The 23,832-nt window shown below is 40.4% G+C and overlaps 1 protein-coding gene across 6 annotated transcripts in view; it reads left to right on the top strand.

Annotated features, from left to right (window-relative positions):
* LOC5573959 (signal-induced proliferation-associated 1-like protein 2) overlaps positions 1-19,675 on the top strand; it is a 263,789-nt gene extending 244,114 nt beyond the window's left edge. For all 6 annotated transcript variants that reach the window (XM_021847716.1, XM_021847715.1, XM_021847720.1 and 3 more), the window contains 2 exons: positions 7,960-12,519; positions 17,844-19,675. In XM_021847716.1, coding sequence (XP_021703408.1) covers positions 7,960-12,519; positions 17,844-18,353 — 5,070 coding nt within the window. In that variant the 3' untranslated portion in view covers positions 18,354-19,675. The remainder of the gene's footprint in view (positions 1-7,959; positions 12,520-17,843) is intronic.
* The last annotated feature ends 4,157 nt before the right edge of the window (positions 19,676-23,832 follow it).

The following is a 23,832-nucleotide window of genomic DNA, read 5'->3' as shown; positions in this document are numbered from 1 at the left end:
TATTCGTTACATATTTTTGTGCTGTAAGGTAAAGTGTCACTACATTTGCGCCATCAATAAGAAACATTCCAAATTTATTTAATTTGGTGAAATTATTTGCGAAAAAGAGGATCTATGATAAGAAATCGATCATATAAGTTAAGCCTTTATGGCCGGAACGCTGATCATAAGTACTTTGCAAAAGGATAGGACAAGAAACGGTCTAGGAATGATTCTACTACCGAAATTACTTGAGCTGTACGCTACTAAGAAGTAGAGCTGATTTAACCCTCTAATACCCAAATTTTTATTTTCGATCTAAATATCATTTTAAGTTATCTAAAATCGTTCTAAACACGTTTCGGGCAATGATTTATTCGCAAATCTATGAATTTTGGTTTTTGATTTTTTTAATTTTTATTTTTGAACATCCCTATTCCTTTTCATTTTTTCTTGAAGCCCCTTCTAGTTATTGATTTTTTGCAATAATAAAAATTCAAGTTTTTACAGTTTTTTTTTTAAATTATTAATTTTTTATTTTTTTCCTGGGGTGTTTTTTATTTTCCGTGTAACTAACGGAAAAACAGATTTGAAATTATTTTAATACCACCAAGCTCTTCTTCTGTGATAGGCTGATCGCAGAAAAATATAAAAGGTACGATTTTTTATATAACACGTTAAATGAACCCCAGTCATTTGTCGGTTATATTAGAATACAATTTTTCAAACAATTTTCAAAAATACAAAAAAGTTTTGAAAGTCGTAAAAAACTTTTCTTATGTGCGTGTTATGAGTCAAGGTTCAAGCCAAAAATATAATCATTTTGATTTCCGAGCTACGAAAAAATACACAAAATTGCAAAGTGTACCCCGTCTAAAGGCGGGGTTGGGTATTAGAGGGTTAATAACGTCGGTAACGCCTGCCGTAAAAATCAAATGGAGCTGTCACTTTTCAGTACGGAAAAGTGTGCCGCTCAATTATTCCGTAAGTAAAATTGTCACCTCGCTCATACTGGATCAGCTATCAAAATTATTTTGTTAAAAATTAGAAATTTTACTTGAGCGCTTTACGTTTCATGCACCACGCATTATGAAGGAAAAGTGTTGCATGATAGTAGCAACATATAAATCGTAATTTTATAACATCGAAAGCGGCATTAGGTTCATCAACTCAAAACTTACTAGATCAGCAGTTTTCAGTTCGCCTAGACAGGTGCTTAGCAATAATTTTGAAAATGTATTCCAACGCTTAGCAATATTCGTCTTTACTTATTATGTTTTTGACGTTATAGCGAATAACAAAACACATTTTGTACGATGTCAAAATCTCGATCATATACCTCGGATATTTTTACGAAAACGATCAGCATTTGGACTAAAATTTTGTGATTGGAAGGTTAAAAATTAGATTCTATGACACTACCCCGAACGCCACTACCCCGAATGCCACTACCCCGAACGCCATTATCCCGAAAGCCTTTACCCCGAATGGGTCATTATCCCGAACGCCATTACCCCGAATGGGTCATTACCCCGAACGCCATTACCCCGAATGGATAACATTTTGAGACATATTCTAGTTAGAGAGTGGGGAGATGATTGTACGATTCCTTTTGAGTATTTCACGAGTTTGGGTCAAAAATGTATTTTTCAAATATTAGAAGATAAAAAAGCAGCTAGTTGTTCAGCAAATAATTTTTACACACTAAGTTTTGTCCTTTAATTTTGGGAAGATTCAAACAGCCACATTGCAATGCTCTGAAGAACAGCCTATTTCGAAAAGAAGGGTGAATTTATTATGAGAAGGATAGCTATTATATGCACAAAATTAGGATGTAGTAAAGTCTTGGACGTCGGTAGCCACTTCCTTTACTCATTTTTATAGGTGTCGGGCATTAAGATTAAGATCTTCTTAAAGATTTTATTTCGTAAACGATGGTAATGGTTCACCCTGAGATAGTCGCTGCAAGTGTTGTTCTATGGAACCCGCCTAAAAACCAACCTAATAGACGACCGTTCCGCTATCGCACTTGTACACTTGTACATGTTAGAAAAATCGGCGGCCTCTGATGGACGCTACAGTAAGAACTTTTGTTGATTTGTGGGATCATTAATTTGAATCTCTGTGAGATAACCACAAAAAAAAATTATTTTTGATTCAAGATAATGAAGAAATGATGATGGCAGAAAAGTGGTGAGTAAATCCATAAGAGACCTGTCTGCTTTAATACAAGAAGATAAAAGAAAGGGAAAATTTCCGATTAGAATTATAGCAGGAATCACTTAAGTGAATGCCTTCAAGATATATTCCTTTATAAAAAGCCGTTCTATATGGAAATATTAGTGACTAGCTTAACAAAATCGTGAAAAAACAGCCTATTTAAAAAAGAAGGGCAAATTTCTGGAGAAATGTTTGCAGCTATGACGTGAATGATCACTGTAACAACATGATGCTATGACACAACTTATATTCATAAGAAAGAAAAATATTTGTTCAGAAACAAAATTGAAATATGAACACCACCAACAAGTCCAAATACCGGTGATTACGCATCTGTTAAGCAACACCATATTGAGAGTTATGGATTCGAATTCCTTTCAGTCAATAAAAGGTTTATTTTATTAAAGCCCATTCACAAATTTCGTAACGCTGAAGGGGGCGAAAAAGTTTGTGGGTGGTTGTCCTCAAAATGTTACAGCCCATTCACAATATGTAGAATTTCCATACAAAAAAAAGTACGAGGGAGTGGGTGGGTGTTAAAAATGACAACTTTTGGCGAAATGAAATTTGTGAATGAACCCTTGAATTGCGAAGGTGCCTACTGAGCTGATAAACAGGCACTGTCTCAGAAAGAATGAGAAGAATATAGTTGCCATCAAGATATTTCGAAAGAATAGCTGGCATATAAAAGAAGGGAAAATATATGATGAACATTTTACCGACGAATTTTACGTGCCATTAATTACCAGCCTTCATTAGAGACGCATTTTTGCACGCAAAACAAGATACTGTACTGTATCTCATACTATTCGGGGTAATGGCTCATTCGGGGTAGTGGCGTTCGGGGTAATGACCCATTCGGGGTAATGGCTTTCGGGGTAGTGACCCATTCGGGGTAGTGGCGTTCGGGGTAGTGGCGTTCGGGGTAATGGCGTTCGGGGTAATGGGATGGAGCCTAAAAATTACACTGCGGAACACGTTTTTGTCTCCAGCACCAAAATACCGCTATTCACTTAATTAAGGGTTGCTGAATCCATTACCGTTTTCAGAAATATCATAGCACGTCCAGTTTTTGAGATATTGACTGTTGAAAATGCAAAAAATGACTATTTCAGCCAACTGGCATGCAAGTTTCCCAGCTTGTAAGGTATATTGGCTAAATTTGCCACTGAATTCAAACTTTATGTGTATAACAATACTTATCATCAAAGTTTGTATTATTTTCGATACGGAAAAGTTATTTTTTGATGGTTTAGAGAATTGTTGTATTTTGCCATATAGAAGAAACGAAGAATTTTGTATGGAAACTGCAAGCATGTTGAAAAAATCGGTTTAATCGAAATTTAATCGCGCAATTTCAATCAAATTATGTCTGAAATGAAAGTTCAAGTTCTATTTTGCATGTTTGGTGGATTAGATTACAAAAAAGTATGATAAATTGTACTTTAAATTTCATGTAAACAATAATAAAAGCATTGTTTTGTACAACTTTGGCGACCTGTAGCTAAAAATTGTGACGTACTGGAACATTTCTGAGAACGGCATCAGATTCAGCAGCCCCAAATCTACTAGAGACACATAATTTGGTTCTTGAGACACGCAAACATGTCATTTTTGTTACGCTGTGTTATAATACATTTTCGAGTTTAAAGGTTAAAAATATTCTGTCGGCAGAAAGTTTTAGCTGCAAAATTTAATTTTTTTGAATCTAGTATGGAAATAACCATTAAAGTTGAGTGTAGGGACATGGTGTAGTGGTTTGAACACACACAGCTAAAAATATGTTGTAAATTTAAGTTTATTTTCATGCATATATTTGGAGCATCAAAGTAAACCTAAACTTCAACGACCAATCCATTATTTTTCAATTGAATTCATTTTCAATTTACACGATCATGTAATATTCAACCATTGTTAGTTGAAAATTAAATTTATATGCATTTAAATTTACATGATGCTGTGACAATACACGAATTTGGTTTATTTTTATAGTAGACTTCAGTTTACATCACATTGAAAATCAAATATTTTTTTCAGTGCATGCTTCTCACGCCGAGGACCTGTGATCGAATCCCGTCTCCGAGATAGTCACAAAGAAATTATAATGACGACTTGCTTTGAAAAGGAAATAAAGCCGTTTGTCCCGAGAACTAGCCCAAGGCTAAAAATCTCGTTAATAAAGATTAAAATATATTTAAGTTGAAGAAATCCAATTTTGATTACTTTGATATTTTAAAGATGTAAAAGTTTTGTCGGGATATTTATCCTTGTAGAACAAAATCTGAGGTACATGCCACTTCACCAATAATTAAAATTATATTTAACAAGTTTTATCAAAACTATGACAGCACAGCTCAGCTCCTACATATAGAACGAATGTGTATGGCTTCTCATCAACCACGTCAATTATTTTTATATTATATTAAACTTTCTCTTACAAAAGTTTTAGAATTTTTTTTAAAGAATCTTTTTTTCGTGAAAATGTCGACTTAATCGGTTCATGAACTGTAAGCGTACCCATTTTTATATGATTCACCCAAACTATGAAAATCTTAAGTATCAGGTATAGACATTTTATTAGGTATAAACTAGGGGTGGCGTTCTTAGCCCCATCAACAGTTGTCGATTTTATCCCACTTGCACAATTTCCACAACTAGGGCCTTATTTCAAAGCTAAATATTTACAATTTATGTTTTACTTCACTGAAACATATTTCACATATCTGTTAATGCATAGACGGGTTATTTGTTATGTTTAAAAAAAATACTCCTTACGAAATCCCTAAGTGAGCATCTGTTAAATTTATATCAAATTCAATATCGACGAGAAGAACTTTGTTTTTTGATATTTTTTATGAAAAATATATTGTAAATATGACCCTAAATGCTTCGGAATGACAAAAGTCTTGTGTTTAAACAAAGTGTTCAACGAACATTAAAAAAACCCGTCAATTTCATGCCAAACTGAATGTGGCCCGTCTTATCCCGTCTTCCCCTAGGTCGAAAATTAGTTTCCCATATTTCTAATAAGTCATTCAAAGCAATTCAGTACTACAAATATTTGCATAAAAACTTAAATCGACAATATTACAGCAGTATAGGTAAGGTACACCAATTTAATTTACAAGGTGAAACAGAAATACTTGGGTTAGACGATTTGCATCCAATTGAGCCTTCTGCATATTGTCTACGGATACCTCTCAATCAAATCTGGAGCAATGTTAGGTGATTAAAGGAGGAGACCCACATCATAACGCTAACGCCCGGTCAACCAGTAAGCCGGCTATAACTAGGAACAGAGAAGAAAAAAGACGCACTCACAGAGCTCGAGCATCAACTGTCTTCAAGTTTGAAGAGCAAATAGCTAGCTCATACAGTGCAACTTTCAGAACGTGAACGCAATGTGTGTAGGACGCATGGATGGATAAACGAACTAGCTTAGGTTCATTGCCCTTCGAAAGCTGACCACGCGCGTTGGAAGTAATTCAGTGCAACTATGATATCTTGATCATGTACGGGATAAGACTCACGTTTCTTTTCGAGGGAAAATAAAATTCTCTTGTGGACATAAACAGCATGGAGCAAACCTGAAGGATTTGTTAAACAATTACTAAACTTTCCAGATATTATTTTGAACTTATAACTTGACAAGATATTGTTCAATGCTTCTTCATACTAATTTTTGATATTACTTTTTATTTTTTTACCTCTTATCTCCAACAATGATATAGATAGATGATTATGATCGTCAGTTATTTTTTAGAGCATGCTCTGTGATACAATAAAACAGGAGTAGCAAAAGCTATAGAATTCAATGACGCAATATCTTTTTCAATCAAGTTTTCTAACCTCTCCATAAGAATGAAAGGTCAGTGAAGATTCTCTTCCCACTTACCTATCATGAAGATTCCTTCTTCTAAGTATCGTTAGCCAGTGAACACATGATTGAACGATGTGGGAGGCTTTTACCGATTGTCCGTTCGTTTGCTCGGAAAGTCAGTAAGAATGTAAATAATGTCATTAACTACCGGGCATAATGAGCCGATTGTTTCATTGCTGATGTCTTATGTTTTTATAGAGGGATCGACACTTTCCTCGTTGCCTTCCACCATCCAACCGCTCACGTTGGTCGTTGGACGAATCGTCATGCTTCATTGATCATAAAACTTCTCCCAGATATATAAGTGGAACAATTGTCGTCCATTCGTCACTCGAGTATGGAGACCCGATCAGAAATAAAAAAAAACACATTATAACATTATAAGAAATAAAAAACACATTAGCTGTGAAGCAGGCTCTGTTCCAGTGAGGACGTAATGCCAAGAAGAAGAAGAACTATCCTGTTATAATTATGGTAAAATAGGAAAATGTTATAAAAAATATTTAAATATCACAAACGTTGATATAAATAACTACTTTTGATATAAATGAGTCATGCATATCTGATCGGGTATGTCACAGCTCAGCTCGCCTTTATGGGCATTTGGCACAATCGACAAAGTGTGTTTCGACTCTCGAACGAACACATTCCAAGGAACGGACAATATGCAAAACAGCTCGCCTCAAAAGACACTGGTATACCAAGTGAGGAAGAGTACGTGATCGGAATCCGCAACATTCGATTCGATGGCCCCCCAAATTCCCGTCAAGACGCGGAATGGCCACTTTCATTCTGAGTCGAAGGCGCAACGACCTTGGCTGATGTGCGATTTATCCAATAGTTTTTTACTTTTTGCTGGCAATTTTATGAAGTTACTAGAATGAAGACATTTGTAACCAGTTGGCTCCGGGGGTGAATTGATGTCAATTGCGCTCAATTGAGCGATGCGATGTGGTTTGTTCTGGTTTTGCTTCCATGTACATTAGGGTGCGGTTTATTTTTCGAAAGTTTTCAAAACAAATAGCTTGTGCACTCTTTTATATTCAAATTACATAGAAAGAGAAACTTGCAAAATATGAAAATTTAGATTACCAATGTGATTTCGGTATTGAGAACTTTCGAAAAATAAGCCGCACCCTGTGTAGAAGTTCATGAAAGTATGATCTGAAGAAGCAGACAATTGAAACAGACGTATTAATACGAAGAGATATGACATATTAATTAGCCGCGCAGCCAATGACCACTTTTCGAATCTATGTCTCTTCACAATATACATAATTGAATTTCGTAGGTGGATCTCAAAGCTATCGGCAAATGTCGGCGTTCTAATTTATGGCTAGATTATACAACACGTCACTCCCACACATGCTTCGACCTATATCCAACCAGGTACCTACCATATCATCAAAGCTCAAGCCATTTAGAAGCAGATAGAATTTTTACGACCTTCGAAGCAGATTAGGAAGCGACAAAAGGGAAATAAAGTCAACTTTCCCACAGAGGATTTCTCGGTTCTTTCTGTCGTCGGTATGTTCGTTGACCTGCATGCACATAGCTATGCACCTTTTCTGTTTTGGTTCCGATTCAACCGTCTGGAAACAGGTTGTCATGCAGGTCTGCCCCTTCGATTATCATTTTATCCTTCACTGAGTACCCTCATTCATCTCCCATTCCAATCGGCGCTGGAAGGCTTGAAATTCTGAAGTTTTATCGATCTTCGAACCTCACCTCTGAACGTCCGGGACTATTTTTTACGACCCCTCCATATCATAATTTAAGATCTATCTATGCGATAACCCGCACGGCCGGCATGACATTCTACGCACTCCAAATTCTATCCTCTTCTAATCGATCCCCTCTTTCTTTTATCCTCCTTCCAGGACTCCAGCAATGGGATGATCGGATTGCAGGCGGAGCTCGGGGGACCACCACCGGGACAGCTGATGAACACATCGGCCACAATGATGGCGAACGGCCCCCCAAACGGACCCGGTAGTCTCCTGGCCCCGGGACATCATCATTCCAACGCGGGAGGAGCAATGGCACATCCGGCGCATCTTCATCCTCCACCGCCACCTCAGCAGATGGGTGGCCGTTCTGGTGGGACGGCTCGGGAACGCGCCCAGCATGCCGTGGAGTACTACAACAGTAACGTCCTGCGGGCTCGAGTTGGAGCGGGCCTGGCCGGACCACGCAACTCAGTCCACGAACGGTATCCCTACATCCAGCGTCATCTAGGGATGAGTGTCGGCGGAAAGTTGGCGCCACAAAACTCCGAGAACCTCTACCGAAGTAACTCCAGCCTTGAGCTTATTCACGATCACAGTGGCCATCACGATGGCCTGCACCCGGGAGGATCGAATCTTCGGCGAGAGTACGGCAGTCACGGATCGATCGACGTTATATCCTCCGATCGGCACCACAGCCAAACCACTGGCGAAAGTTTCCTGGCAATGCTCCAAGAATACCGGCCAGCTGTATTTGGCATGGAACACACTCATCATCACACAGGAAACCACACTCATCACGATGCTCGTAACGGAGGAATGCTATCGTCCGGGGAAGATAGTCTGGACCGTGGCAACTCCAGTCCCAAGTTACGCATGAAGTTCAATCGATTGTGGTCTTCATCGGGAGCTCACGGAGCCAAACCCGGTCGTGGACAAACGCAGAGCGCTTCACTTGATGACGCCTCTTTGAATCCCAACGTATCGGTGCTGTCCAACGTTTCAAACGTTAGCACAACCTCTACGACCACGGTATCATCTGCGGACATCGAAGAACGTCAACGGAGAAGAGCCTTTGCGCACTTCGACTGCCAATCGCTCACCGCTAACCTGGGATACGCTGCCAAGTTGCGCGGGCTTTTGCTTGCCAGAAGACGAAACACTACAACAGGAGCTTCCGCTGCTGCAACGTACGGAACACGATCATCCACCCCAGACGGCGACAGCATAGACGAAGACTACGGCGATGGCCAAGGCAACGAACTGCTCGAGAGTTGTCCGTTCTTCCGAAATGAAGTCGGTGGCGAAGAAGAACGCGAGGTCAGTCTAACAAGGATGCAAAATCCCATGCCGGCTGGCCAGCAAAGACGAGCTATCCATCGACCCGCGCTAGCCTACGGGGTGTCCCTTCTAGAATGCGGCGCAAACGAGACTCTCTGGAAGGCCAACAGCTGCCCCTACCAGAAAGGCCCTCGACCGATCGAACAAATCGACAACGGTGCTCTCTACTACCGGCAGCATTTCTTCAGCCAGGAACATCAAAACTGGTTCGGAATGGACGAACAGCTGGGTCCGGTGGCCATCTCCATCAAGAAAGAAAAGCTGCCTCCTAGCGCGACGCCTACTCTTGCAATCCACGGTGCGGATGTCGCGGCCACGTCCAACCAAACCCCCCAGCACCTGTATCGGCTCATAGTCCGCACCGCCGAGTTGCTAACCCTGCGCGGATCCGTCATCGAGGATTCCATTCCGAATCCTCGCGGAACGGGTAAGCACGTCAGTACCAAAGAAATTCTGGAATACGTTGCGCCAGAAGTACAAATCAGTTGTCTAAGATTAGGCGTCAATACGCCCCAGTGCGAACAGCAGCTCCTGAAGCTCGACGAACAAGGTTTGACCTTCAAGTACAAGGTCGGCATCCTCTACTGCCGAGCCGGGCAGTCCTCTGAGGAGGACATGTACAACAACGAAGAAGCCGGTCCAGCGTTCAACGAGTTCCTGGATACAATCGGCAAACGAGTGCGCCTCAAAGGCTTCGAGCACTACAAAGCCGGCCTGGACAACAAGACCGACTCCACCGGAACACATTCCTTGTACGCCAACTATCAGGATTGTGAGATCATGTTCCACGTGTCGACCATGCTCCCCTTCACACCCAACAATCGGCAGCAGTTGCTTCGGAAGCGACACATCGGAAACGATATCGTGACGGTCGTCTTCCAAGAACCGGGAGCCCTTCCGTTTACTCCAAAGAACATCCGTAGCCAGTTTCAGCACGTATTTATCATCGTCAGGGCGGTTAATCCTTGCACGGATCACACCCAGTATCGGGTGGCAGTGTCGCGTTCGAAGGAAGTGCCGGTTTTCGGTCCCCCGGTGCGACCGGGTGCTCTCTACGCCAAAGGAAAGACCTTTGCAGACTTCCTGCTGTCGAAGGTGATCAACGCTGAAAATGCAGCGCACAGGTCGGAGAAGTTCGCCACGATGGCGACCAGGACGCGGCAAGAGTACTTGAAGGATCTGACGAGCAATTACTGCAGTGCTACGTTGGTCGATACTGGGCAGAAGTTCTCGATATTCCCGAGTAAAAAGCGGGAAAGGAGTAAACCGAGATTCTCCGGAGATTTGACCCAGCGAGGAGCATTCTGTTGGCAGGTGGTGTTGCACGACAGCGGAATGTCTACGCAGGTGGATTGCTTCTTGGGGATCTCAGCGGAGACTTTCGTGTTGATCGAGGAGTGTTCGAGGCAGATCATCTTCGTGACCCCGTGCAAAGCGATTCTGGGATGGTCAACGAGTCAGAACTCGCTGCGGGTGTACTATCATCAAGGGGAGTGTGTGACCTTGAATATGCGGGATTCAGGTGATCGCGATGAGCAGCTTGAGGTGATCGAACGATTAAGAGCTGTTACGAATGGCTGTGGAGCACTGGAGCTGAGCTTGAGGCGGAATCCTATGGGACAGTTGGGTTTCCACGTTCAGCCGGATGGAGTGGTGACACAAGTAGAGATCTCTGGTCAGGCCTGGACGGCTGGACTACGGCAAGGGTACCGATTGGTAGAGATTTGCAAAGTGGCAGTAGCTACATTATCGCACGATCAGATGGTAGACTTGCTAAAGACGTCTGCGCAAGTGACGGTAACCGTGATAGAATCGTTTGCAGACTTCAGTCCTCGGCGGGGCTGTTTCTTGCAAAACTGCCGATTCAATGCAATCAACTATGAAAGTGACTACGAGACCGTGCCAGAACGAGCGGACAAGAATGGCAAGAAGCATCTACCCAGTGCCCAACTGCAGTCGGCAAGCCATCGTCGTCGGTACGAACGGAACTTCTCTCCACCACGATCAAGCAATAGCTCCGGCTACGGAACCGGAAGCAGTAGTCGATCGTTTACTGCGCTACATCAGAATGGTGTTGCACCCAGCGATCCTCGGGATCTTCGATATGGCCCAACGGATATGGGCACTCTAACGAGTTCATCCAGTGGCCACTCATCGAACGACGAACGCTGGTATGACGTGCTGGAACCTCAACATGAAGCTCCTTCCTCGACGATGCCCCCACCTTCAGAACCAAACTATCATCACCCAAAGCTCACCGCTTCCAGTAACTCCCTGCCCTTGTCCGGAGCCACACCTCGACCGCTTTCCCTCCATAACGACTCCCGTCAATTGAACAACAACCCAAACGGCAACGCCAACGTGGCCCTCCTGAAGCGTTTGATCATTAGCGAAAGCAACAGTCCTCATGACAATGGACCCTCTGAACCTCTCTACAGCAGTTCCATGAAAAACCTTGCCAATCATCATCTGAGCGCTGCCGAAGAAGAGGACCTCTCGCGACACAACTCTCCGCAGCTAAAACGCTCCGCAACGACCACCAACATCTACGGGATCAACGGCGGAAGTGGCGGAGGCAGCAAGAAGCCGTTGAACAATGGCCCTCTCAGCTCCAGCAGTACGTCCAGTTCCCGCAATAACAGCCCGCGGCCGAACAACAACGGTATCGCTGACGCCAAGCCGAGGACGAAGAGTTCCGCCCCTCAACGGAACAGCGTCAACTACACGGGAAGCTCCCTCCAGGAAGATCTGATGAAGCTCATCAACCCGGACTACATCGCCGCCGCTTCCAGTGACGACAACTTCAATGCTGGTGCCATGGAAAAAATGCATAAGGGTAATCCGAACAGCCACAGCTTGGGGAACATCTCCTCCCTAACGGCTTCCGCCGGGTTGAAGCCTATCCAGCAGCAACAGTTGACGCAGAAATCTCGCTCACGGGAAGGCATCAACCTTGGTTCGTCAAACAATCTGAAGGTCGCCAAGACCAATGGCAACGTGAACAATGGCCCTTCGAATGGGACATCCGAACAGGAGTCGGATGTCATATTCACCACGGCCCGACCGGCAACGGTGATATCGTCCACAACCAGCAACTGTTCCAGCCCGGCCAGCGAGTTGAACAACAACAACAAGCTGCACATCAACGAGGACCACCTGAAGATGTCGCCGGGCAAGAAGCAGCAGATCATGGCACTGGCGGCCGCTGCTGGAGGTATTCTGAAGAATGGAGGCGGCATGATGGCGAACGGGGGTGGGGGTGGAAGTTCCGGAGGCAATGTTAACGGCAGTAGCGGGAAAATTCCGCTGCCAGACATGAAGGAGATGGACTGGAGCAGTCTGGTGGATACGGCGACCAAGGCGATGACGCAGGTGAGTTTGTAGATTGATAAGTTAGCGTAGTAAGTATTTGGATAAAATATTCGAAAGAACTTCCAGTCGGAATTTGAACAGAGGTTATAATAATATTCAATTCTAGATTTAAACAGTATTCCAGGCGACTTTCATACAGAATTGTAGACGAGATTCAAACAGAACAGGGTTCAGACAGAATTCAACAGGGTGGCCACCGAACCGGGAAAAACGGGAAAAGCGGGAAAAAGACGGGAATTTGAATCCATCTGGAAAAAGACGGGAAAAACCGGGAATTTGAGATGGTCACCAGGAAAATCATTATGAACGAACATCTTCAAGCTCTGAATCTACAAACCATAAAATATAAGTTGTAGAAAGTTGATGTAACTGATGATATTGCCATTAAGCATCTGAAACCTTAAACGAATAACATTAAACTTACTTTACTACACAATACTTCTTCAAAAAGTTTCACTTTTCTCATTGGTTGGCAATTTTTCGAAATATTTTATGATTTTTTTCAATTACATCAGTGCTTGAATTTTTCTCTAGCTTATCTGACTCAAAATTTTGTATTAGAGTTAGAAAATTCGAGAATTAGTTTTGAATTAGAGTTTCAAAACTTCTTGCAGATGATGGTCTAAGCATTCAAACATATTGGATTAATAATTTTCTTCAGTTACTGATAATAAATCCGAATTTTCCTGACAACAATGCTTGGTTTATAAGAAGTTCATATGTATCATCGATTGGGTAACTAATCGACTAAAAATTGAATAAGTAAGGTGAGACACATGCTTCAAAATGGGTGGCTTTGCTTTATCCTTACCTTAAACTAATTTTCGTTTGTGAACTCTTAATTTATATGAGAAAAAATTAAAGAATTGAAATACTTTTAAATATGGTATGGTATGCACAAAAAAGGGCATATCTATATAAATAGAAATGGAATGGTGTTTGTATGTCACGAGTTGGCTTGAGAACGTGTCAACCGATTTGAACAATTCTTTCACTTTTGTTTTCCTCAAGGGCTCCGGCGTTTGTGTGGAATAATATTTTTTGCAATTTCTCATCGTAATAGGCTGTTTTCCATCAAGCCAATCTGTCATGAAACGGCCTACTTTCCTGCACTGAAGTATGCAGTGCGGGAATAGTCATTACGCAACTGAAACCAGTGCTGTAATGATTCATTACGCAACGCTTTCTCATTACGCAACTGTTTTGAGTTGCGTAATGAATCATAACACAACAATTTTTCAGAAATTGTAAAATAATGGTGAATGCATTCCGATATAATTCTGATTATTTCTGATATTTTCAAGTATTCTTCTACGACATTGCAAAAAATGTTGTACATAACTCGTTGCAGAACTCGATTTTTACAGCACGAGTCGTAAATTTATCCTACGAGGCATACTATTCTGCAACTTGTTCCGTAAACTACTATTTTGAATCCACCGAAAAAGCTGAGGAGACAGGAAATGCAAAATTTAACATATACTCCGGACTGTTTTGTTGTCAAAATTTCTATGGCCTACTGGGCAATACAACGTTTGCCGGGACAGCAAGTTGTTGATAATTATTGAACTTGGTAGCTTTTAAAATAAACTCCTGTTGAAGTGAATCGAAAGTGTCATGAATAGAAACCGTTTTATTGGTTAGAAGGTTGGTTGAGAAGGTTAGAAGCAAGAGGTTAAAAGAGTCAATATTTTGCGTTTGGGTCCCTTAATTAAATACCGGGAAAATTTTGAAAATAATACCGGGAAAAAAGCGGGAATTTTAAAATGAAAATTTGGTGGCCACCCTGATTCAAGAAGGGATTCTAACAGAATCCCAGTTGAAATTGGAACAGAATTCCATTTCTAAATTCGAACAGGATCTAATTTCGGGATTCAAACTAGTTGGGTTTCGAACAGAATTCCAGTCATGATTTTAATTGAGTCCCAGTCGGAATTCGGGCAGAATCCTGCACGGGATTCAAGCAGAATCTCAGACGAGATTCGAGCACAATCCCAGACGAGATTAGAGCAGAATACCAGACGGGATTTGAGCAAAATCCAGACGGGAATCAAACAGAATCCCAGTCGAGATTTGAGTACAATCCCAGTCGGCATTCGAAATGAAATCCTAGACTGGATGCGAATAGAATCCTAATCAAGATTCAAACAGAATCCTAACCGGGATACGAACAGAATTCCAGTCGGGATTCTAAAAGAATACCAGTCGGGCTTCTAAAAGAATACCAGTCGGGATTCTAACAGAATCCTAGTCGGGATTCGAACAGAATCCCAGCCGGGATTCGAACAGAATCCCAGCCGGGATTCGAACAGAATCCCAGCCGGGATTCGAACAGAATCCCAGCCGGGAATTGAACAGAATCCCAGTCTGGATTCGAGCAGAATTCCAGTCGGGATTTGAGCAGAATTCCAGTCGGGATTCGAGCAGAATCCCAGTCGGGATTCGAGCAGAATCCCAGTCGGGATTCGAGCAGAATCCCAGTTGGGATTCGAGCAGAATCCCAGTCGGGATTCGAGCAGAATCCCAGTCGGGATTCGAACAGAATTCGAGCAGAATCCCAGTCGAGATTCGAGCAGAATCTCAGTCGGAATTCGATCCGCATCCCAGTCGGGATTCGAGCAGAACCTCACTCGATATTCGAGTCGAATCCCAGTTGGGATTCGAGCAGAATACAACTGTATCACGAAACCCGTTCACACTGAATATTACACGCTCAAAAAAGAATTCTGGAAAACGTGAACTGTCAAAAATACACCATGAACTACCACAAATGGTCACATAAACATGATCTAGTTCACGGTGTATTTTTGTTGTTGACGAGTTCACGTCTGCTGTTCACGGATACGAGAACGGATTTTTTTCTGTGTATGGAAATATTGTTTGACAGCTGATATGATGATTCAACTTATTCTTATTCTTGACAAATTTTATTGATTACTATCTCTTTGCCAAAATCTTACAGCTACGGCAGTTCCTCTAGGTAGTGTTTCCATGAGTTTTCTCCAACAAATTTTAAAGCAAATTCCTCCAGATATTTGCTGCAGGAAGTTCTTTCGGTATGTTCTTTCGGTAATGGATCATTGAAGGAAGTTTTTGTCAGTGCTCACCGCATCAAAACAAAGGCGCCACTGTATATGGGTTTTAACATTGTGACAGCATTGCTGTTCTGTCAAACACAAAAGGCTACGGTGGCGCTATCTGTGCTTTCCATAGCGGCCGTTTTAGTTATTTTAATGATCCATTGTGATTCCCTTCGGAGTTCCATATGAAATTTATTTCGGAGTTTCCTTAATTAATATCAGAGCATCCTTTGAAACTTCCTTCGCAATTTCCTTGAGAATTTCCTTTGATATTTCCTTTGGAACTTCCATCGGAATTTCCTTCAGATTTTTCTGCAAAATATTCTTTGTAGTTTCCTTCGAAATTCGGAATTTTCTGTGCATTTTTTCGGAATTGTCTTTGGACATGACTTTGTTATTTCCTTGAGAATTTCTTTTCGGATTTTTCTTCGGCTTCCCATCATGGTTTCCTTTGGATGTTTTTAATTAGGAATTTTCTTCTGATATTCCCTTGGGAATTTCATTTGCCTTTGGAATTTGCTTCGGCATTTTCTTTGAAATTTTCTTCGGAATTTCCTTCAGGATTCGAAATTTTCATGTGGATTTTTTTCCGGAAATTTCTTTGGACATGCATTTAAAATTTCCTTTGGGGTATAACTCGTAATTACCTTTGAATTTTACTTCTAAATTTCGAATTTTCTTCGGAGTTTTTACGAAATTTCCTTTAAAATTTCTTTTTCCTTTGAAACATTCTGCGGAATTTCTTTTCTTTGGAATTTCCTTTGGATTCTCCTTCGGATTCCTTTCCATTGGAATTTCGTTCAGAATTCTATTCGGATATTCCATTCGGCATTTCCATTGAAATTTCCTTCGTGATTAGGAACTACTTTGGAACTTCCATCCGAACTCCCATGAATTACTTCGGAATTTTCATTGGATTTCACTTTGGCATTTCCAATGGTTTTTATATTCAATTTGGATTTTTTCTGGAGTTTTTCGAAGGAACGAAAGTCGGAAAGTGGAGGAATGGTTGGAAGTTGGTGGAATTTCCGGCTTAATTCCTGTATAAATTCCTTGAAAAATGGTGGAAGGATACCTGAAGGAAAGTTTTAGTTAAATTTACGGAAGAACCAGTTAAGAAATATCTGGAGAAAATCCTAAGGATTTTCCTGGATCATTCAGACAAATTTGTGGAGGATCTTCAAGTGGAATACAATGAGTGGATTTCCTGAATAAATTCTAAAGGAACTCCAGAAAAAATCCTGAATTCAAAGGAACTTCCTAAATGGACTCTCTGGAGGAATTTCCGAAAGAAATTTCAAAGGAAATTCCGAACAAACTTCCAATCGAAGTTCCGAAATTAATTCTAATAGAAACTCCAAAAGAAGTTTTCAAAGAAAATTAGAAAGCTTTAGAATTTGCTGTAAACTCTGAAGGTAATTCCAAATGAATTCCGAAGTAAATACATAAGCAAACTTCTAAGCAAATTCGGAAGGAATTCCAAAAGAAATTCCGAAATGAATTCCAATGTAAATTTTGAAGGTAATTTCAAAGGAAATCCAGAGCAAATTCTGAAGGAAATTACAGAGCAAATTCCTGAGAAAATTCCAGAAGGAAATTCAAAGGAAATTTCAAAGGGAATTCCGAAAGAAATTACAAAGGATATTCCAAAAAATCAAAAAAAAAATCCGATGGAAATCATAAGGAAATTCAATGGAAATTTCGAAGTAAATACCAAAAAAAAATTCGTAGGAAATTGCAAAGGAATTTCCGGAGGAAATTCCAAAGAAAATTTCGCATTTCTGCATAATTTGCAGTCGAGCAGTACATTCAAGTAGTTTGGATATTATAAATATCACCTTCAAAAGGTGATATTGGAACTGTCAAAAATGTATGGAAATTTCACATTCCAGAAACATGATATTGGCCCAATATCACTAAAACCATTTGTATCACGATACAACTCCGTAGTCTTAACATAGCATTAGTAGGGATCCAATCAGAATCCCAGTCGAGATTTGAGCAGAATTCCAATTCGGGATTCGAACAGGATCCCTGTTCGGGATTCGAAAAGAATCTCAGACGGGAATCGAATATAATCCCAGTCGGAATGCGTCGCGATTCGTGCAAAATTCCAGTTACGATTAGAGCAGAATCCCAGGCGGGACTTGAACAAAATGCCTATCTTAGCTGTTCGACGCTATTACCTATTTGTTAGTTAAATTTCATATGAAGTTATCTTTAATATGTATCTTACTATTTCAGCTCAACGAATCTGGCGCCAAGCATCCGCAAGGAAACATATACTACGACGACATCAGCCAAGTCTTAAACGGCGTGGTTCAGCAGCAGCAACAATTGCAACAACAGCAGCAGCAATTGCAGCAGCTCCAACAACAGCAACTTCAACAACAACTGCAACAGCAGCAAAGCTCCCAGTTGACTGTCCAAAATGGCGCCGGAACACCTGCCCTGTCGGATCTATCCACAACTCCGAGTTCTGCGTCACCGGTTTCTACCGGAAGCGGTAGCACCGCCAACAGTGGCCAGCTGATGTCCATGTCAAACAGTTCCAGCCTTCCGGAACTCCAGAGTCAAGTGACGCAACTATCAGACAGGGTTCTACGCGAGCAACGTCGTAGACGGTCCCTGGAACACGCCGTTCGTCGCTTGACCGAAGAGAACCGTCGGCTTCAGGACGAAAGCCAAGCTGCTGTCCAGCAATTGCGACGCTTCACCGAGTGGTTCTTCCAGACCATCGATCGCCAGTCGTAAACTTATCAAAAAAAAACCTTACAACAGTAATCGACCTTAAACCACGTGCTTAGCCAATGGCGTCTTCCAAAGTTCATCGCAACGTTCAAATACCTTTTAGACTGCACCTCGATAGCAATCGCACCCTGTCCCAATCAACTCGAGAACCTGTTAACGATATATAGAGCCTTTCGTTACACTGTTTTACTTTGTATGACTTTACACGAAACTTTAGTAGAAATCGTACGAATTCATAAATCGCGTAAGTTTAGTGTATCTCTTAAGTGACCAAAAATTTAGGCTTAGTGTGAGCAAAAGTTAAACTTATAAGCAACTACATGCAACACCAATCGGCAGTTAATTGCCCATACGTTAGAAATGCATCAATCTTTATACAATACATTATTGAAGTTATATCGACCGCTTAGGAGTCGAGCCTATTTATACACCAAGACACGTTGTGAGGACACCATTTTTTGTCGCTAGAACAGAAACAATCAAAAGTCGTTATAAAAAAAACCATCAAAACCACATTTAGCGAAGTATTTGCCTATTTATCGAACGGAACCTTTAGTATCAAATCGTAATTTATCAAATTAACAATGAACAGCATTATTAATCAAAAACTTCGATAGAAATTAAACTCTTACAGAACGGAAACATACCAAATAAAGCAAACTATGTAATACTACAGTTCTGATATCGCTGTACGTTGTGAAGTCTGTTATTTAAACTTGTACTTGTGTTAATTGTGTATTTTTTTTTGTACCATCTAGTTTTTAGCGTATATAAGTTCGTTGTTGTAGTTTTCCTTTTCTTTGTATTTTTTTCCTACCGGCTAAGCTGTATCATTTATTCATACGAATCTGAAAGTGCTTAGTTGTTAAGTTGCTTAGCTTTTGCTTGGTCCTGGACTTGGATGCCATCACATATTTTGCCCTCCAAATGACGGTAGACTAAGCGGAAGGTGTATCTTTTGCTTGTATGTAGTTTTACTTTTGTAATAAAAAAAGACCTTTTCTGTTCTTTTCTCTGTCTAGTAGCGTAAACTTGCGTTATTTAAGTTAAATATATGCCTTCGTAGGGTAGGAATCGAAATCGTATGCAAAAAGAACAATCAGTAAAGAATAAAATAGAGCTAGATCAATCCAGTTGTGTAGTTAGTCGTACGTGTAGCCTTGTAGAGAACATTATTACTTATTACTTACTTATGTAGAGCTATTTAAGGGAACTGTACACCATTATGACCAATACACACATACACGAATACTTACATCAATATCAAACACAAACGTTAAAATCACCCATTTGGAATATTGGAATAAATGCAAAAGTAATATAAAGCTGAAGTTGTTTCAATGAATGAAAGAAAATCACCTTGGGAAGTTATTTAACACCAAATTAACATAAAACTTGGTCACTATTCTAAGGCAAGTCTCTAATAAGTCTCACTTTTTTCTAACTTAATGCCTCTGAAGTCTCTTTTGCCATCAAAATGGTCTTCAAAGTTACTTTTTCTCTTTTTCTGTTTGTTATAAATCCGGGTGCCAATTCTAGAGGCTCCATAGAAACCTTACCAAAAATTCTTCTACCGATTTCCCCACTCATTTATTCTGGAATACTTCTAGGGACTCCTCCATAAATTCATATAGAGGTTCCTCAACCAATTCTCTCAAGAATTTGTCCAGAAATTCCACCAGAGATAAGGATACTAAGTAGAATTTCTCCAGAATTGGCTCCTAAAAACTCTTAACCACTCCAACATTACTGAATCTAGTATTTTTCACAGGCATTAGTATAGACAATTTTCCGGAGACTTCCAGGATTTCCACCAGAGAGTTATTTACTAAATCATTCTCTGATTGATCCAGTTCTTAATCTTCCAAGAAAATTCTCAAAGTTTCATTTCAGAACCTAACTTTTGATAGTTTTAGAGATTTATCCAGGAGAATCTTCAATAATTCAACCTAGACTTCCAACGCCAATTTTTACGGTTATTCTTCCAGCAATTCTCGTATGGGTTACTTCAAGAATTCGTCCACAATTTCTCCAGAAATTATTCCTGAACATCTAATGAGAACTGTGATTTTGTGGCTTGTGGCATAGTCTAGGAAAATCATAACGGAAAGTTTTTTTTTGTCCAACGTTTCAACACTTTGTATTAGGCATTTATCAAAGGTAAAACTGTATACTGTTTTTAGATTTTAAACTTATTGCCGTTAAACTTAAGGGAGTCCTTCTTGTATTCATTAGCCCCTCTAACGGCAGCTTCATATTTTACCGCAATAAGAATATTGTAGCCTTGATTACTTTTTTGTTTCTCGATATTTTTGCACCATTATTTCACAAGTTATCAAAAAACTCTTCTACTTTTAGAATGTTCATAGTATTCGGATATTTATTCTTCGTAGCAATACATTAATGAGAGTATGTTGTGAAAAAAATGAAGCAATTTGGTGCAGCCGTCTTTAAGTAATAAGGATTTATTAGTGATCCTTTATAGAGAGATAAGCGTAAGTGAAATGGAATGATTTGGCTACAGACCAGCAGTGCTAATTTTGTTCGGCGTCGAGAATAATATTGCAACACGGACATGACTTCCTCATTGCTAAAAAATATATTTTGTTTCGTTATAGATCTTTGAGCTACATATCCAAACTAATAAACAGTCGAAAAAATCAACAACTAAAAATCGCATTGACAAAAATTTGAAAATGAAAAATATTTCATTTTTGTGCCTGATGCAAAATTACTTTTACCGAAATAATTTCAAGCGGATTACATTACTTCTCAAGAAAAGTTGAAAACAAACATAACGCATGTTCGTTTGGCTCACACTTTGACAGCTCTCGCTGCTCGATTGGCTCACACTTTGACAGAAATGTCAGCTTCCGCGAATCTCTCTTATAAAGGATTACTACTTTCGACCAGATCGTTCCCAGAAATTTTTCTAAGAATTCTTTCAGCACTTCATCCAGGGATTGCTTTATTATGGGATTGCATTCGATGTATTACAAGAAATGCCAGGGATTAGCTTGGTCTTTTTTTCTCGATGATTTTAGCAAGTTATCTTGAAAATGGTCCATGACTTCCTCTAGGATCCAGGCGTTTTTTCAGAGATCCTTGTGTTGAGTGCCATGTACCTGGTGATATTTCCTCCATCGACCGTTCTGTCCTTCCATCCATGCGAAGTGTGACAGAGATAGCAGAGTAAGTAAAGAGAAGAATCAATTTAAATAGGTTCGAATTGAAATCTTTAAAATATTCAACTCGGAAATCTTGTAGGAAATCTTTGGGATCCATGGAATAATGGAAGAATATATATATGAATTACTGGAGAACTTTGAACTTGCTTGAGAATTTTCGGATTGAATCTCTGTAGTAATTTCTGAAATTTTCCTCAGTAAAAAATACAGGTTGAATCTGCAATGGTAGGTATCACGAAAGAAATTCTTCAGGAAGTCTGTAAAAGCAACACTTAATGAAAATCTTCGGAATTATATCTGATGTCATGGTGAATTTAAATAAGTAATATCCCTAGAGAAATGTTTGATTGGATTCTCTGAACAACTATTATTTTCTGATTCGTGATAGTTTTTTTTTGTATTCATGGTTCTTTTTGGATCTTTTTTCTCATATTGGATTATTTTTATTGGCGGCTGCTTGGGCACGTCAGTAGTGAATAACCAATATTAACCTCCTTTTTCCCGAGCAGGATAGATAGCCGCGTAGTGTCGGTAGCGGTTGTTTCAACTGGCTAAGAATTAACACTACGGACTGCCTGTTCCGGTGGTAAAAGTCCACCTCACAGGTTACCCCTAATTTATAATGTGATGCGTACCATACCTAGGAATGAATGGTTAGGGGGTTTTCCGAGATAATCGGCTGATCTTCTTCAGTCTCTAGCCTGAGGCTAAATAAGGGTGGAATTATGAATATGTTGCTATTTAATTTAAATTACCACCTATATGGTTTCGCATTATGCGTTTTACTCAGTGTATTCAATAGATACCGATTTGTTTTTTTTTCGCTGCTGGTCTTTTTCGTGCTGAGATTGCAAAAAGCTTGATCCTGCCTAGTTTGGGTAGTGGCTACGGTTAGATTAGCTCAGATCAATTTTCAGCACAAAAGGACAGCAACGATCAATCTTTGCAGACTCATGTAAAATGGTACAGCCCAAGTGGCGCTACCTTACTTTCGTAAGGGAAACTTCTAACTTGGTAACCTTGTGGACCCAGTTTTTGCTACTTTCAGCAAACTTGAAATGGCAAATTCGCGCTGCATGCCCCACGCATGCGTGCTCGTTAATAAAGCAATCGTTGCTATACTCATTTCTGAGTTAACTACCAGCGAAGTATGTGCTGTCACAATCGATATTTCTGTTGGTGACCTCAATAGGAAATACGTCTATTGTTCGGTATATTTACCACATGATGAACCATCCCCAATGGATGATTTCAAACGAGTTGTCATACACTGCGTAACAAAAGGCCTTCCGCTGATTGTGAGCAGTGATGCCAATATGCATATGCTCATCACATCATCTGGGGCAGCTCAGATATCAATTTGAGAGGCTCCAGTCTGATGGAATACTTAAATAGTACAGATATTGGATTACTTAACATTGGCAATCGCCTAACCTTTATGGTATGTAATAGAGAAGAAATGTTAGACATAACGCTCTGCTCGAATAGAATCAGTCACGAGTTGACGAATTTGCATTATCAGATGAGGAATCATTATCTGAGCATCGCTACATCTTCTTTGAACATTCAAATGTTTGCGTTTTAGGAATCCCTGGTCAACAAACTGGGAACTCTATACAGCGGGGATTCGCTGGTTGGAACAAGACTGCCTTCCAGCTAGCGAATCCGACTCGTTAGTTTGAACGACTGACAGCTGATAAAAATGCTGCAGACTCACGCATCTCGAGAGCAAATTGTCACAAAACGCACATATACATGCACATTTATTCTATATATGGCGACTTCTTTGCGACGGTGGTCAGACGTCAAAGTCAGTTTGACATCTACTCTTGACATTCGAGTGCTTTTTTGTTGGATTTTTTTTCCAACCAGCGAACATCCAACCATCGAGTCATTCCATTTAGCGGACCCCCAACGAGCGAATTCCCCCTGTATTGAATTGGTTGAGACCAAATTTCATGGATATTCTCTGTCCATTGAAAATCCAAGTGATTTGGATAATGCCGTTGCTTTTCAAGAAGCATGTCCTCTGCGGTCTATGAAGACTACAAGAAGGACCCCATGAGTTTGCCATTTCAAGACACCATGGTGGAATTCCGATCTGACTAGACTCAGAAAACAATGTAGAAGGCCAAAGGGTCATGTCGATGCACTGTACACCGCTTGAGCAATTAAAAAAGAATTTCTCAAGTGTTGCAGCTGCTGATTGAGGTATCAGTCAGTTAGCTGCCCAGTTGAAGGAAACATCAACTGTATTGTATTTCTTTATGATTTGCAATCGGATGTGGACGGGC

Source organism: Aedes aegypti, chromosome 2 (assembly GCF_002204515.2).
Source record: "Aedes aegypti strain LVP_AGWG chromosome 2, AaegL5.0 Primary Assembly, whole genome shotgun sequence".
In the NCBI taxonomy this organism is placed as follows: Eukaryota; Metazoa; Arthropoda; class Insecta; order Diptera; family Culicidae; genus Aedes; species Aedes aegypti.
This window is presented reverse-complemented; position numbering and strand designations above follow the sequence as displayed.